Here is a 13393-nt window from a genome sequence, read left to right on the forward strand (position 1 = left end):
AAATTAACTGCCTTAACAAATTCACCCCATCTGCTAAAACTCTTTTAAACTGCACCATGTTTAAATGCAGTCATTTTGTGTTTTTTTCCCCCAGTATTGGACTGCCAGTGGATTCTGCAGTAGTCCCTCAGTACTTCTTTCGCATGTTGGTCTGTATGGAGAATTTCCGCGATTGTGACGTTAAGCCCCAACACTTGCACTTGCTCAAAGCAATCCACTTATCCACAGTTTCACACTGTCAGGTATTACACAAATGAGCTCTGTGTGAATACGATGCTGTGACAAGGAAAGATTCGCACACTACTCTCAAAATGTATTGTAATATAAATTATGGATCGTTATCCCGTGGTGGACTGTCAGAATGCTTGTGAAACCAAAGAGCATTGCTGAGCTTTATAATGCCAGCTGCGGCTTAGTCTATTAAAACTGTATGGTGGTTTGTCTCAGAGATCAGGAGGGTTGACGTTGCATTGCCTTAACCAGTCGTTGAAACTTTGCCAGTCTTTTAAATAGGCTTTAAAGTTCTAAATAGGATTTTACCAATGGATATTCATTTTCCACATCACCCCTCAGATGTGCTTGTATCTTCTTTTATGACTTAGATGATATAAACAGCAAAACCCCACAGCTCAGGGACCAACATTTGTAGCCCCCCATCCCCGCCCCCCACCTTGTGCACTGAATGGCCTGTAGAGTATTATTTACATCTGCAGAAAATGGATAGTTTGAAAGGACATGGGAATAAGGAAAACGGAACAAGTGTGCATGCATGTGAGGGGAGCGGGGGGGGGGGGGGGGGTGGAGCAGGTACCGTTATGACTGTTTCATAACCTAGCGTTGGCATGGTTTCATGGCAGATGACAGAACTGTCTGGTTTTCAGTAGGATAGCCAGGTGTCCTGAGGAGCATTCCTTCCACTGCTCCTTGCTGATATACGTATATAAGCAGTGTTCAAATGTTCTTGTTCCTGCCAAGTGCTCTTGGCCCTTAAAGCTCTTAAAGCCCACTCAGCAACATTTGCGTGCACAGAGTAAGGCTGTATTTCTTATAAGGAAACTAAAAAGTCAGAAAGTAAAAAACTTGAGGGACAAAAACAAAACTGCCAGGGGATTCAATCAAGAAGTGCTCTTGGAAGACCTGTTTTTAGAAACCCAACAATTTTGCATTCAGCACATCTCTTAACAAGCACATCTGCCAAGTTGTTGTGATTGACTAATTACTGTAGCATGGCTTGAAATATCTATTTTGCTCGTGGCAATTGTGAATGCTTGAAGATTTTTTTTTCTCTCTCTCTTCACCAGTAGTGGTTCTGTACTGAAGTGTTTTGGAGTGTGAAGTTTCAGCTGAATAGCAGCTACTTGAAGCTATCGCTGAAGTTACTTATTTTTCATTATGAATTCATTAAAAATTCTCAGGGGCATGGCATTCTCCGTACGCTTGAATAAATTCAGGAAAATACATTTGCGGAAATCATCCTTATTCGCTGAGATAACCGATTGGAGAATGTCCTTTTATTTTAGACTGCATGGGAAATTGGATGAATGTTTGGAAATTGAAATGTTTGTAAATTGGATAAATGAGCCTTAGTATGGGCTGGTTGTGCCCCGTCGATAAACTCTCTCTCATTTATTGTGCAGCCAAATTCCCCAAGAAGCACAGTGAGGTGTAGATTGGAATCTCGGAATGACAGGTCTGATTCATTGACCTGAGTCCAAATTGTACCTCTCACGTTTCCCTTCCTGCTTTTGGACCACTCACTCTTATTTTGCACATGCTGCTGCCTCCCTGTTGAATGTATTGTGTATTTGTGTGATTATATGTTTGGCTGAATTGAGCTGAATTGACAGTTTCATGATTTCTTTCCGATGGAAATGAAATGGTGGTTAGCCAAATCCGTTTAACTACGATACCGCCATGTGTTTAAATGTCTTACATTGTCCAATGTTCAGATTGGACATTTTTGATAATGCACAGTGCCACATGTTTCTGAACACATAGACTACATGGCCAAACATATGTGGACACCTGACATCCAACATCTCTTCCAAAATTATTAATATGGAGTTGGTCCACCCGTTGATGATATAGCAACATCCACTCTTCTGGGAAGGCTTTATACTAGATGTTGGAGCATTGCTGCAGGGATTTGCTTCCATTCAGCTAAAAGAGCATTAGTGATGACGGGTACTGATTGGGTGACAAGGCCTGGCTCACAGTTGGCTTTACATTAGATCCCAAAGGTGTTAGATGGGGTTGAGGTCAGGGCTCTCTACAGGCCAGTCAAATTCTCCCCCCAAATTGATGGGGAAGTACATAATTGTCTAGAATGTGATTGTATGCTGTAGCATTAGGATTTGCCTTCACTGGAACTAAGGGGCCTGGCCCAAACCATGAAAAACAGCCCCAGACCAAGGTGTGTCCATATACTTTCGGTCATACAGTGTAACTGAAACAAAAATAGTCAGAAACTAGGGTAAGAAATAATACATAGGCATATTTCCAGAATGTTTAATGAGTAAGAGCTTAGTTGAGTAGGGCGTTCTAAAAATATAAATACTATGAAATGTAGCATGCTATTGGTGATTAAAGTAAAACAGGATTATAAAGAAGTTGCATGGAAATCGCTAGAAACGGTGCTTTATAATCTGTTAGTCATTGAGCTGATGTGCTGGTATGGCCAGAAAGCTTGATTTTACTATGCCATATTAGTTCTACTTTCTAAAAACATTTTTTTCCAAGACAAAACACTCCTGTATTCAATATATCAGTTTTGATAATAAAACCTCTTGCACTAATACAGTTTTTACTATGTTTTTTTCAGACATCTCTAGGTTAAATCACTAATATAAATCAACAGTCATCATAGTGGTCCATAGTTGAATTCTGGTGTGGTATTTATTCCATATTTATTTCATAAATATTTGATGCAGATAAATTTAAAAAAAAATCTTTACACTGAACATGTCTGATGATCAACTCCAAAGTTAAGATACCCGAGTAGCCCTAACTTTGTCATTAGGCAAAGTTAATATTTGGTTCAGTTTTTAAACAAAGGGCACGAGACAGTGGCATGCAAAATCTGGCCTACAATGATGCAGTGTGGCCATGCATTAAATGAGTATTGATCTTTCCCTGGAAAGGAAGGAGAATAAATGATTCCAAGAAATGCAGTACACACACATACACACACGCACGCGCACACAGACACAGACGCATACACAAACGCACACACACACACACACACACACACACAGACCTTGCTTTATTGTGACATTCAGTAAATGAAGGGTATCCACTTTCCCCCTGAGAATGCAGTGAAAATCACATTGACAGGAAGGCTGTCAAAAGTTTGAACTTTTTCCCACATGTTCATTTCATATGATCAGTGATTAAAGGGAGAGGAGAGGAGAGATTCAGGAGACTACAAACCAACATATTTCCCTTGAGATGTGTGATTGAGGGAAGTAAAAAATGGATTGATATAAGAAAAAAAAAAAGAACCGGCCTGAGATGAAAAGGAGTTCCTTCTTCCTCCTTCCTTATCTTTATATGTGCTCTATGGGTGCACAAAATGTTCTCTCCAAAATGCTGCTCCAGTAAGGGGTGGCTTGTTCTTGGCAGTTAGTTTGGTGGGGCATTAGCCATTATTACCTCCAGACTGTGAGGAGGGGTGCATTCTAACTGTGAGATCTGCATCTGCATTTCCAGTTTAATAAAAGAGAGCAGGGACTGTTCAGCGTGAGATGGAATATTATGGGACTGGAATTCTATATGAGCAATAACTGTCAAGACATAAGTCAAGCAAAATGAACGCTGGAAACAATAATGGGGGGAGACTGCAGGTAGTGCTGGTGGATTAAGCTCCTCTGCCTAGCATCCCAGCATGCAAGGACGCAGCCCAAGTCACATCAATTAGTCCACCGCTGTTCTTAATTTCAGCATCCTGATGGCATGCTCTGCAGTAATCCATCCAAGCAACAGCCGGAGCAATTTGGCGCATAATTAAACTGAAAAAAAAAAGGACTTTGAAAACTGTCTGGGAAAGATAGACTTTTTCACTGAACATTCACAGAGGGATTTCTGTTTCTGTAATAGTCTGATATAAAGGTTAACTCTGTGCCCACTGATAACCTGATGCATGGCTGTCGGACATGAAATTTATACAAAACAACACGAAAGGCTGGGCAACTTGCCTTCTTATGGTGAGCTTTTTTGTCAGTACATTGTGAAATATGGAGTGGTCTGTTCAGAGAAATTCTGCAGAAAACACTGAGTGCTAAATCTTGGATCTCAAGATACTCAGCTACTGTGTTTTTATTTTTTTATTTTTAGTACTATATTGCAGTTACTGTGCCTATTACGGAACATCCATTGGCACTTGCCATTTTACTTGATCATGATCCCTTAATATTAATAAATGTTCTCAAAATGCAACAAATTGGAATATTTTGGCTTCAACAGTCAGGAGATGGAATGTCGAGTGCTACGAATATGGAGCTGAATGTCCGTTAAGTCTAAAGAATCTGCGGCTAAACAACATTTTGTGTCCGCAGAGTTTTCCTGACCCACTCCCAAGTCTGGCAGGTAGCCTCTGACTTCACATAAATACCATCCTGCTGTATTCCTCATGGGCTGAAGTCAAAAAGGTTACGGGCCGGCACTAAATCATCGGCTGCTTAAAAAAACGGGACGGGCTGGCTCCTGTAGAGGCCTAATTAGGGTAAACATCTGAAAGTTGCCATGAGATGTGTGGATTGAATGCTGGCTCCTTCCCAGGCGTGTGGGCCAAAGAGAGAGCATCTTTTCAATTCTCGCTGTTAATATGGCGGATACGCAAAAAACGCTGGAGCTCGAGAGTTGCGTCCGCGGTGTGGCGATAGCCAAAACAAAATGTCGAAACTACACGGGGCTGCTGCAGAGCTGTGCCAGCTCATGCAAGCCTTGCACCTGGTATGGCCTGTACCCAGCTCTGGACACGCCAGTATGCGTTGGCATGCAGTGAGATGATGTATTTTTGTCATTTCCATTTTCACAGTTCCACCCCATTGACAACAGTGTTACCAATCAATCTGCCCAGTGGTGGGGGTATTCCAAGTGCAGTGTCCCTCTCCATCAGGGTGACTTCTCCCTGTGGACCCACTAGACTCAATCCTCCTGCCCTCCTTCGCACCATCTAAATCCCTGAATCTCCAAAAACCGGTTAATTAACCTGTTCTCCCCTGCTGCCATCTGAAAATAGATTCCCTATTGCCTCCCTGTCTGCTTCTCTGTATATTGTGCATGACATTTTTGGCCAATTTGGATGTCCCCCTTGCTCTGTTTACAGCAGAATATCACTACTTGCTAAAATAAAATGTACCCATTAGTGCCAGCATATTACTACAGTGTCCAGTGTTCTCATTAGCAAAGGAAAAGGCTGCCTCCTAATTGAATCTACTTATAGTCATTCCAGAAAATTTCTATCAATTCAAGCATGTAGCTGCCACAATTATGGGATGTGGTGTGCCTGAATAAGTCATATAATCTGCAGAGGAATACTAAGAAATTGGGGAACACAATATGGAAATTATGGATCTGATATCAATAAATGATGTTTGGCTGCCCACATTGCCCAATAGCAATGTGATATCTCCCTGTTTTATGTTACAGCATAAATGCAAACTGCAACCAGGTTTCCTCACTTGTATAAGAAGTAATATATGAGCAAATACATCAATTTGGAAAGAAATGTAAAAACTTTACTTGTCTTATAGAAAATATATACTTACTTTATTATTTACCAAAGAGCATGATTCTTCAGAGCCACTGAGTCTCAATATAGCTTTGTCTATGAGTTACTCGATAAAAATAAATTAAAAATAAATAATAAAAAAGGTGTAGATGCCTGTGATTTTTGCGTATGACATTTCCATTTAATTTATCACATCAGCAGCACATTGATTTGCTTATCTGGCACATGTGTGTTCCATCATCATGTCACCCCAACATGTCTACCATAATCTTAGTTTATCAGCCAATGCTGCTACATCTGTTTTACGCTATTATTGGACAATATGAATAAGACCCAGATGTCATCATGCATCCTTAGTAAGAAATGTCTGTTCCCTCTGTTGAATCACGATTCCACTAGAGCTATATTTCAGCTCCACTGTACTGCACTCAAATTGAAGAAAAAACTCCTATCCTATTAGCTGTAGTTTATTGATTCAAGAAGAGGAATAAAAGGAAATTGTTTCTTCTCTCAAAACTAAAAAATTGGAAAGGCTCCTGAATGATTGTTTCATTTTACCTCTGCTGTTTGTTTCAGCTTCAGTACCCCGTCTGTTGCTCTCACAGAATTGAGCTTATTCATTTTTTTTGTTTTCTGAAGGCTTTGTGTATGTTCCAAAATACTAACAATAAAGGCAAAGGTAAAGGGTGAGCAATCTGTAGCCAACTCCCGTGAGTGAGCTGACAGGACTCATCACTCTGAGGACTGCTCGTGCTCCTCCCTGCTGGACACGTGTCCGCACATTCAAACAGTGCAAGGTGCTTGCTGGAAGGAGGACAAAAAGAGGAGGAGAGAGGAGGTGAAGAATCCCAGCATCCCAAGTGAGGTCACCTCACTTGCACTTGACCCCCCCCCCCCCCCCCCCACCATACCCCCGACCCCCTCTCCAGTCCTGCCTTTCCTGCCTCTCTGTGCCTGGTTTGCAGACTCCCTTCCCCTCCATTTGAAATGGCGTGATTTTGCAGTGGGGAAAAACATTCCGCCGTCTTCCTCGGCCGACGCTGCGCTGTCAGAGCTGGAGAGAAGTCGATTTTCCGATGCGTGGCTCCCGCTCGGTGAATGACAGCGCTTGTCATTATTCATCGGCTTTGGGGCGGGCTTGCCTCGCCTCGGGAGCAGTTTGCAGCGTGTCTGCTCTGAACACGAAAGTTAACGCCGCTCCTGCTCCACACTGATGTGCACTTGTGTGTTCTGACATTGCATTTGCCACCGGTTGGTGAAGCCTGTCTGTCTGCCTGTCCGGCTGGCTGGCTGGCTGTCTGTCTGTGGGGACCGTAGTGTTATGGGAGTTATGCTGTAGGTGGCAGAGGCATTCTATCATCCACTCTGGTTCTCAAGTACACTGCAGCCCATTGTTGAATTTGAATATTTGACATGTGAAGAACATAAATGGTTCAATATTTTATACCAAACATGGTTAAAACAAAGGGATGCTTTAGAATGCATGAAAGTATAAGACACAGCATGCACATTCTTTACTGTCATGTGAATTAGTGTATGATTAGTTAATGCATTTGTGGAGGATTAAAGCAGGATTATTTCTTATTCAATCTGGAGTATATTATCTTTTCTGATTTCAAGATGACCCTATATTGTATGGAAGTGTTATTTTGTATAAAATATTTAAAGCAAGTGCTGTTTTGTATATTATTTAACTTGCTTCAGATCCAGTGAAGTCTCGCTGCTATTCTTCTGTATTTGCCTGAACAACTGTAACAGTTACAGAATATGTCAGACTTTGTTCATCATATATATTCCCCTCTCTCCCTTGCTTCCTAGAGTCGGAAACATGCAAACAAAGTGCGGCTGTATTACATGTTGCATCCAGTGGATGGAGGCTGTCCTGCCAAGAAGCTCAGAACAGATAATGTAAGAACATTTTTGCAGTTTTCTTCTCTCTACATTTTACATCGCACAAACACTTATCTTCTGCGAGTAGTAGATAACACATAAATAATGCATTCGCTTAAATCAAGTTTTCCTCAGCTCCAGTTGTTTTTCTAAATGGATTTCTCTGCAATTGATTGCTATGGCTGCTATGTCTTTTCCAATGGAGCTCAAAGATGCGGAATGTCGGAATGGATTTCTATCAAGTCAGAATTATGCATTGCGAATTTGAGTTCTTTATTGTAAGCCACTGTAGACTTTCTCTCCTCTCATAGAGAGGAACGTAGTTATGTTCCGTATGTGGATCCCAGCCGATAAGCAGCCAGAATGCAAAGCGTGTGTAAAGCGAAAGTCTTAGGTAGTGTGCATTATGACAGTTTGAGCCTATTTGCTGAACGAAATAGTGAAGGCGGGAATCTGCCCATTCCGGAAGCATCCGAGTTTCGTGACTGACAGGATAACTCATTAAGGCAATATGGATTTGGCTTGCGTAGGAATCAGCTGCGCCCTTGGAGCCTGAATGGTCCCAATCTGCATTTCCCAGGATTCAAAGTGTGGGGGTTGAAGCATTTCATTATTTTGTGCTGCAAAGGTTTTTGTGCAGTGAGTTTGCTGCAAAAAGTGATGTCACTCCCAGATTTCAAAATAAGAGTTTTTTTTAAGGGTTTCTATATGCTATGAGACAACAATTTCTCATATTATGAAGTTTTTTTCCATGCACTGCTCCACCTGCTTTGTACGAGACCCGTTGTATACACAGGCCTGCGAAGTTCACCACTGAGGATTTGCCTTGACTGAAGCTGTACCTCAGGTGCATGTAGGTGTGCTTTGAAGCTTGCCTCGTGAGATCCCTCTGGCAGCCCTTTATCAATGAAATATCTTTGCTTTTAAGATGAAATGCATCCCTTGATAGTTACTGCACTCATGCATCTCAAGGTGCGCAATGATGTCTGCTTCAGATATTACACCTGCTTTCTCTCCTTTGATCTTCCTCTCTTGACACACTTGGTTTGTTTTTTTTTTTGTTTTTTTTTATTTCAAGGCTGTAGAGAGGTCAAGGCTCATGGTCTGTAGGGGGCTATAATAATGTGTGTGTGTGTGTGTGTGTGTGTGTGTGTGTGTTGGGGGGGCGCGGATGACTCTGTTAGTCATGTCGGGTTGCGTGGGCCGACTGCTTGAGCGAGGGGCTCAGCTTTAATTAATCTCTGCTTGCCATCTATCAATTTGGGAGGTGTCACACTGGCTTGATAAAGCCTCACAAACACAGTGATCAGAGGGGAGATTTCCACCGGCCTCCTTCTATCCACTTCATCTGGAGTATCAGAGAGAGTGATTAGAGTTCATCACAGGGAGACACAGAGAAATCCTTTCCTGTCGATAGTTGGGGTCACAGGCCAAATAAGAAAAAGCAATTACCTTTTCTACTTTTTTTTCCTTATTTGTCTACTTCTAAACACCGCCTACTCTTTCCTGCAACTTTTTTTTTGTCATTTGAGCAGTGCAACACTCATGACTTGTTAGCAAATTGCAACTAATAATAATTTGAAAAGTTGAAAAGTATGTTTTGACCACTGCTTAATTTGGTTTTAGTTACTTTTTCACACTTCTGGCTGTCTATGTAAAGCACAAACAAACAGATACTCCACATATTTTGAAGTTCTTTCTTTCTGGTTGGCTTGTCAAGGCTAAACCAATCAGTTGTCCTAGTTTCAATGCATTTCTCATTTAAATATCGCTACTCTGCATATGGGTGTGTCCTTTTCCCTGAACGACACATCATTTTTAAATTAGTTTTTTATTTGTGCGCATAAATTCATTCAATGAAGTCAGTCCGTGGCTTCATGGAAGTTTTTATTTTTAAATGGATTTCCTTGTTATGACTGCATGACCTGCGCTTGGAGGATTAGCATAAATACTTTTTATTTCTGTTCATGTGCTCTTCAGGTTCGCTCCAAATCAGCACTTTTCCAAACGGGGAGGCTTGAGGGGGGGGGGAATTAAGTGGAAGGCGGAAGCAATTATTTTTCCAGTACGCTACTTTTTAGGACGGTTTAAAGATCGATCGCACAACGGTCGGGGGGGAATTCCGCGCGTTTCCCGGTCACGCTTCCTCAGCCCTGGCACGGACGGCGGCGCGGCGGCTCGCTGTGGCAGCTGTTGTGTTTCCACGCTCGGCGCCCGCCCGGGATCGGGAAGCCGGCGGTGCGTCTGAACGGCCATCGATCCTGCGAAAGCAGCCGCACCAGCGCACCTCCACCCGCTGTCTCTTACGGCGGCAGTTCGAATGCGCTTTTTCACTGGGACAGGGCACGCAAGCTCTTGCGCATTACTTTTCACGAAGGGGCGGAGCTGAGAAAAGTTCCGATGTGTCCACCAAAGCTTTATGGATACCAATTCCATCAATGTAGTTTGATTTATTCTTTTTTTTTTTTTTGTTTTATCTTTTGGAAATTTATGCTCGTATAGGACGTATGTTATTTTTATTCGAGATGCTAGCTCAGTTTTTATGGGGCTGCTGTTTGCAGGATGCATTGCTTTTCCCTCACCGGGAACATGGTGACAAATGCTGGCGTTGCACTCCCACACAATGCTGCCATTGAGTACCTGACATGTCCACGCAGCACTGACCAGCTTATTGCCTTGCAGCTCTGTCTGCAGTGGAGTCTGTGACACCGTGTGCTGTTCTGACGAATTTAGAAATGCTTGAATATTGAATTTTCTTGGAGGAAACAACATTTGTTTTTGTTTCTTTTTATTTTTTTTATTTCTTGCAATATCCCAGGGCCAGGTTCTCTATTTTGGGAGAATGGCACAGGGAGATTGATTTATTTCTGTCTGTCACATTCAATAATAAGGAACCAAATGCTGAAAGATGTGTACTGTCAAGCACTGCTGTAGCCACCTTGTGACTATTAAATAATGTTAGCCATGCAAAACGACATTGCAAAACACTAATTGACCATTATTAGATAGCACCAAGGGCATAATTTATGGAGAGATAGGGGGCTCTCGGGTCCCTGCATTTCAACCCCCCTAATATTAAAACTGAAGTTACACCCTTGGAAAGCACTGTTGCAGTGCATGAGATTTTATGGCAAATTCCTATAGTAAAATGTAAGGTTTAGATCACAGCTGCAGTCCAATTAGCCTGTTGTAACCAAGTTGCCCATGCAGAGGCTTCGCTAGTCTCACAGGTAGTCTCAAGGTAACTCGGTTTCCCGGGCATGAGTCTCAATGCCCACAACAGGCTGGGTACCAGTGTAATGAGCTGCTGTACCTCAGTAGGCAGTGTAGCGTGGAGCAGCAGCATGGAGGAACATTACCCCTTCCATCTGTTCTGTACAAATCAGCCAATGCCATTGGTTACTAATAGGTACATGGCCCCCCAAGGACACTTAAAATCTCCCCCAGCTTCTGAGGCTGTAACTCGATGCATAAGCCATTAGAGTGGATACAATTAGCGACTGGGGAAGACTTTTGCACTGATTAAATACCCCCTCTGCGCCCCACTTCTGTTTAATTAGCAGCGTTTAAATCAACCCCGTGCCTCAACTTTCCAGGGACGGGAGAGCTCTCGTTTCAGTGCCACCGAAAGTGCAGGGCACGCTCACATTATCCGCCTGGATCTTTGAGTTACTGCACATAACAGCACTCCCGAACAGGTCCTGGAAGTCTCGCTGCTGGCAGACATGCCCTGTTTTCCATTAAACACTTGTGGGTCGAAACCTTTTTTCAATTATCGCTTTCTAAATCTAGGGGCCTGGAGAAAATCTTGGGTTGTATTTCAGTGTTCTGCCACCACGGGGTCACTAATGCCTATTATTTCAATCCACATGTCAAGCGATCATTCGGTTAATTGTGCCGGTCCTCTCAGTTAACACTAAAACACAGCATGTATTTTTTTTTTCCTTTGGGGATATAAAATATTGAATAATGAAAACAGTCATTTTAAAATGTGTTGCCCTGCTGTACTACAATGTAAAATACAAAGTGTTTTCCAAAATATGATTTAGAAAATATGCTTTTGTTAAAAATCTGGTGGAAAGAAAAAGAAATAAAATAACAAACATTCTCACCTATTTGAGCCAGGAGGCAGGAGGTGGTTAAATATTTGCAGTGGTAGGGGTTGAATTGATTAATTGCGCCATTTAACATGCAAACACTAAAACGTGTCGCTTGGCCAATACTGGTACTGTTAATCATTCAGTTACCACTTGATCAGGAGCATGAGAAGAACGACAGTACAAAGTTTATTTGTTGACAGTTATCATTTATAGGACCCAGTGTAGTTAGTTAGTTCTGCGTACACAATTGTGGGCCCTATCTATATTAGAAACTCAGTGGTCTCTTTTTGGTTGTTAGCTGTAATGCGCAACTAGGCAACAGCATGAGTGTCAGAGGGAGCTTGTTTGTGTTGCATTGATTTATGCAACATTAATTAATAAGTATTACATTAATTGCTGCTGGTATATCATGTTCTTTTTTGCTGAATGCACAATTGGGGCGGTCTTCTTTAAAGCAGTGTTTCTCCTACCCTGCTGCGGTTGCCTGTCAATGTATATGCTGTGACTCACTGATACAGCAAGACCAGGCCAGAGCAAGTGCATGCCTGCAAGGCGGTCTAAAAATACGGGAGAGCGCCCCTGGGGGTGACACGAAGCGTAGCGCCAAGCCCCTCATGCGCCTGACTCTGGCCGCGCTGATGCGCAATGACAAGTGTGAGGCTAATCCAGCCGCGGTCGTCGCGGTAACCTGTTCCCGTGACAGCGCAGACGATGGCGCATCACAATGAATTCCACAGCCCTTTATCATTTCCGCACAGACCCCCCTCTCACCCCCCCCCCCCCCCTACATGTTGTTCCAGACGCCCATAGCGCTGTAAATCTTCTACGGGAGGCAGGAAGTAACAGCGACGCCCTGAATGCTCTCCATAACGCGATTAATGTAATTAACAATCTGCCTGACGAGGCGGAGCCGGGGGCCATGTGCTGGTGCATGGTGGTAAGTGAAGCAGAGCAGAACACTGGGGATGCGGACCTCCAATTATGTCACTTTTTACAGAGCCTCCTCCTCTCCGGTTGGCTATATGGTGGACCTGTCAACAGCCTGCACTTTAATATCCATCTTCTATAGAAGACACATCCATGGTCAGGCTGTTCTGTTTGTATCGACAAATATTCTGGAATATAATAATAATAAAAATAATAAACAAATCTTCTTAGCTTTTCTCTGATAGGCAACCTGCTTTAAATCTTCTTTAGTGAGCGTTCATCTGACTGTACGTCTCTAAGCAGACATGGACCTGATGGTTAAAGCTGAACCACGATGGATGTGCTTGAAACACTCAAAAGGACTGCAGACAATTAACCGTCTTGGGGCAATTGTTTGGAGAGTTTAGAAAGGCATTTTGCATCTCGTCATCATTCCTTGTTTTGGGTTGAGTTGCCATGGTGAGGACTGAGAGGGGCCCTACATGGGGTGCAGACAGTGCTGAGATTCTTTGACCCTGAATTGTGGCAATTAATCTGGTGCCCATGCCTCTGCGCCCCCCTCCCCCCCCCCCCCTCCCCTGCACTGCCCCCTCATCATAAGTTTAAACAGCAGGGGAGCTGACAGCCAGCAGCCTGAAAAGGTGATACCTCCTGAATGGCTGGTTCACACCCCCCCATACCCACACTGCCTACCTACCAGATCTTCCCTCTGTAATTATTATCACTCTGTAGGCCAATTTGCAGT

At 42.9% G+C, this 13393-nt stretch overlaps 1 protein-coding gene across 1 annotated transcript in view; it reads left to right on the forward strand.

The window, feature by feature from the left end:
- Positions 1-13393, forward strand: part of LOC118237337 (zinc finger matrin-type protein 4-like) — an 86398-nt gene that overhangs the window by 28779 nt on the left and 44226 nt on the right. The window contains exon 3 of the mRNA XM_035435938.1: positions 7550-7639. Coding sequence (XP_035291829.1) covers positions 7550-7639 — 90 coding nt within the window. The remainder of the gene's footprint in view (positions 1-7549; positions 7640-13393) is intronic.

The sequence above is a fragment of the Anguilla anguilla genome, chromosome 10 (genome assembly GCF_013347855.1).
Source record: "Anguilla anguilla isolate fAngAng1 chromosome 10, fAngAng1.pri, whole genome shotgun sequence".
Classification (NCBI taxonomy): Eukaryota; Metazoa; Chordata; class Actinopteri; order Anguilliformes; family Anguillidae; genus Anguilla; species Anguilla anguilla.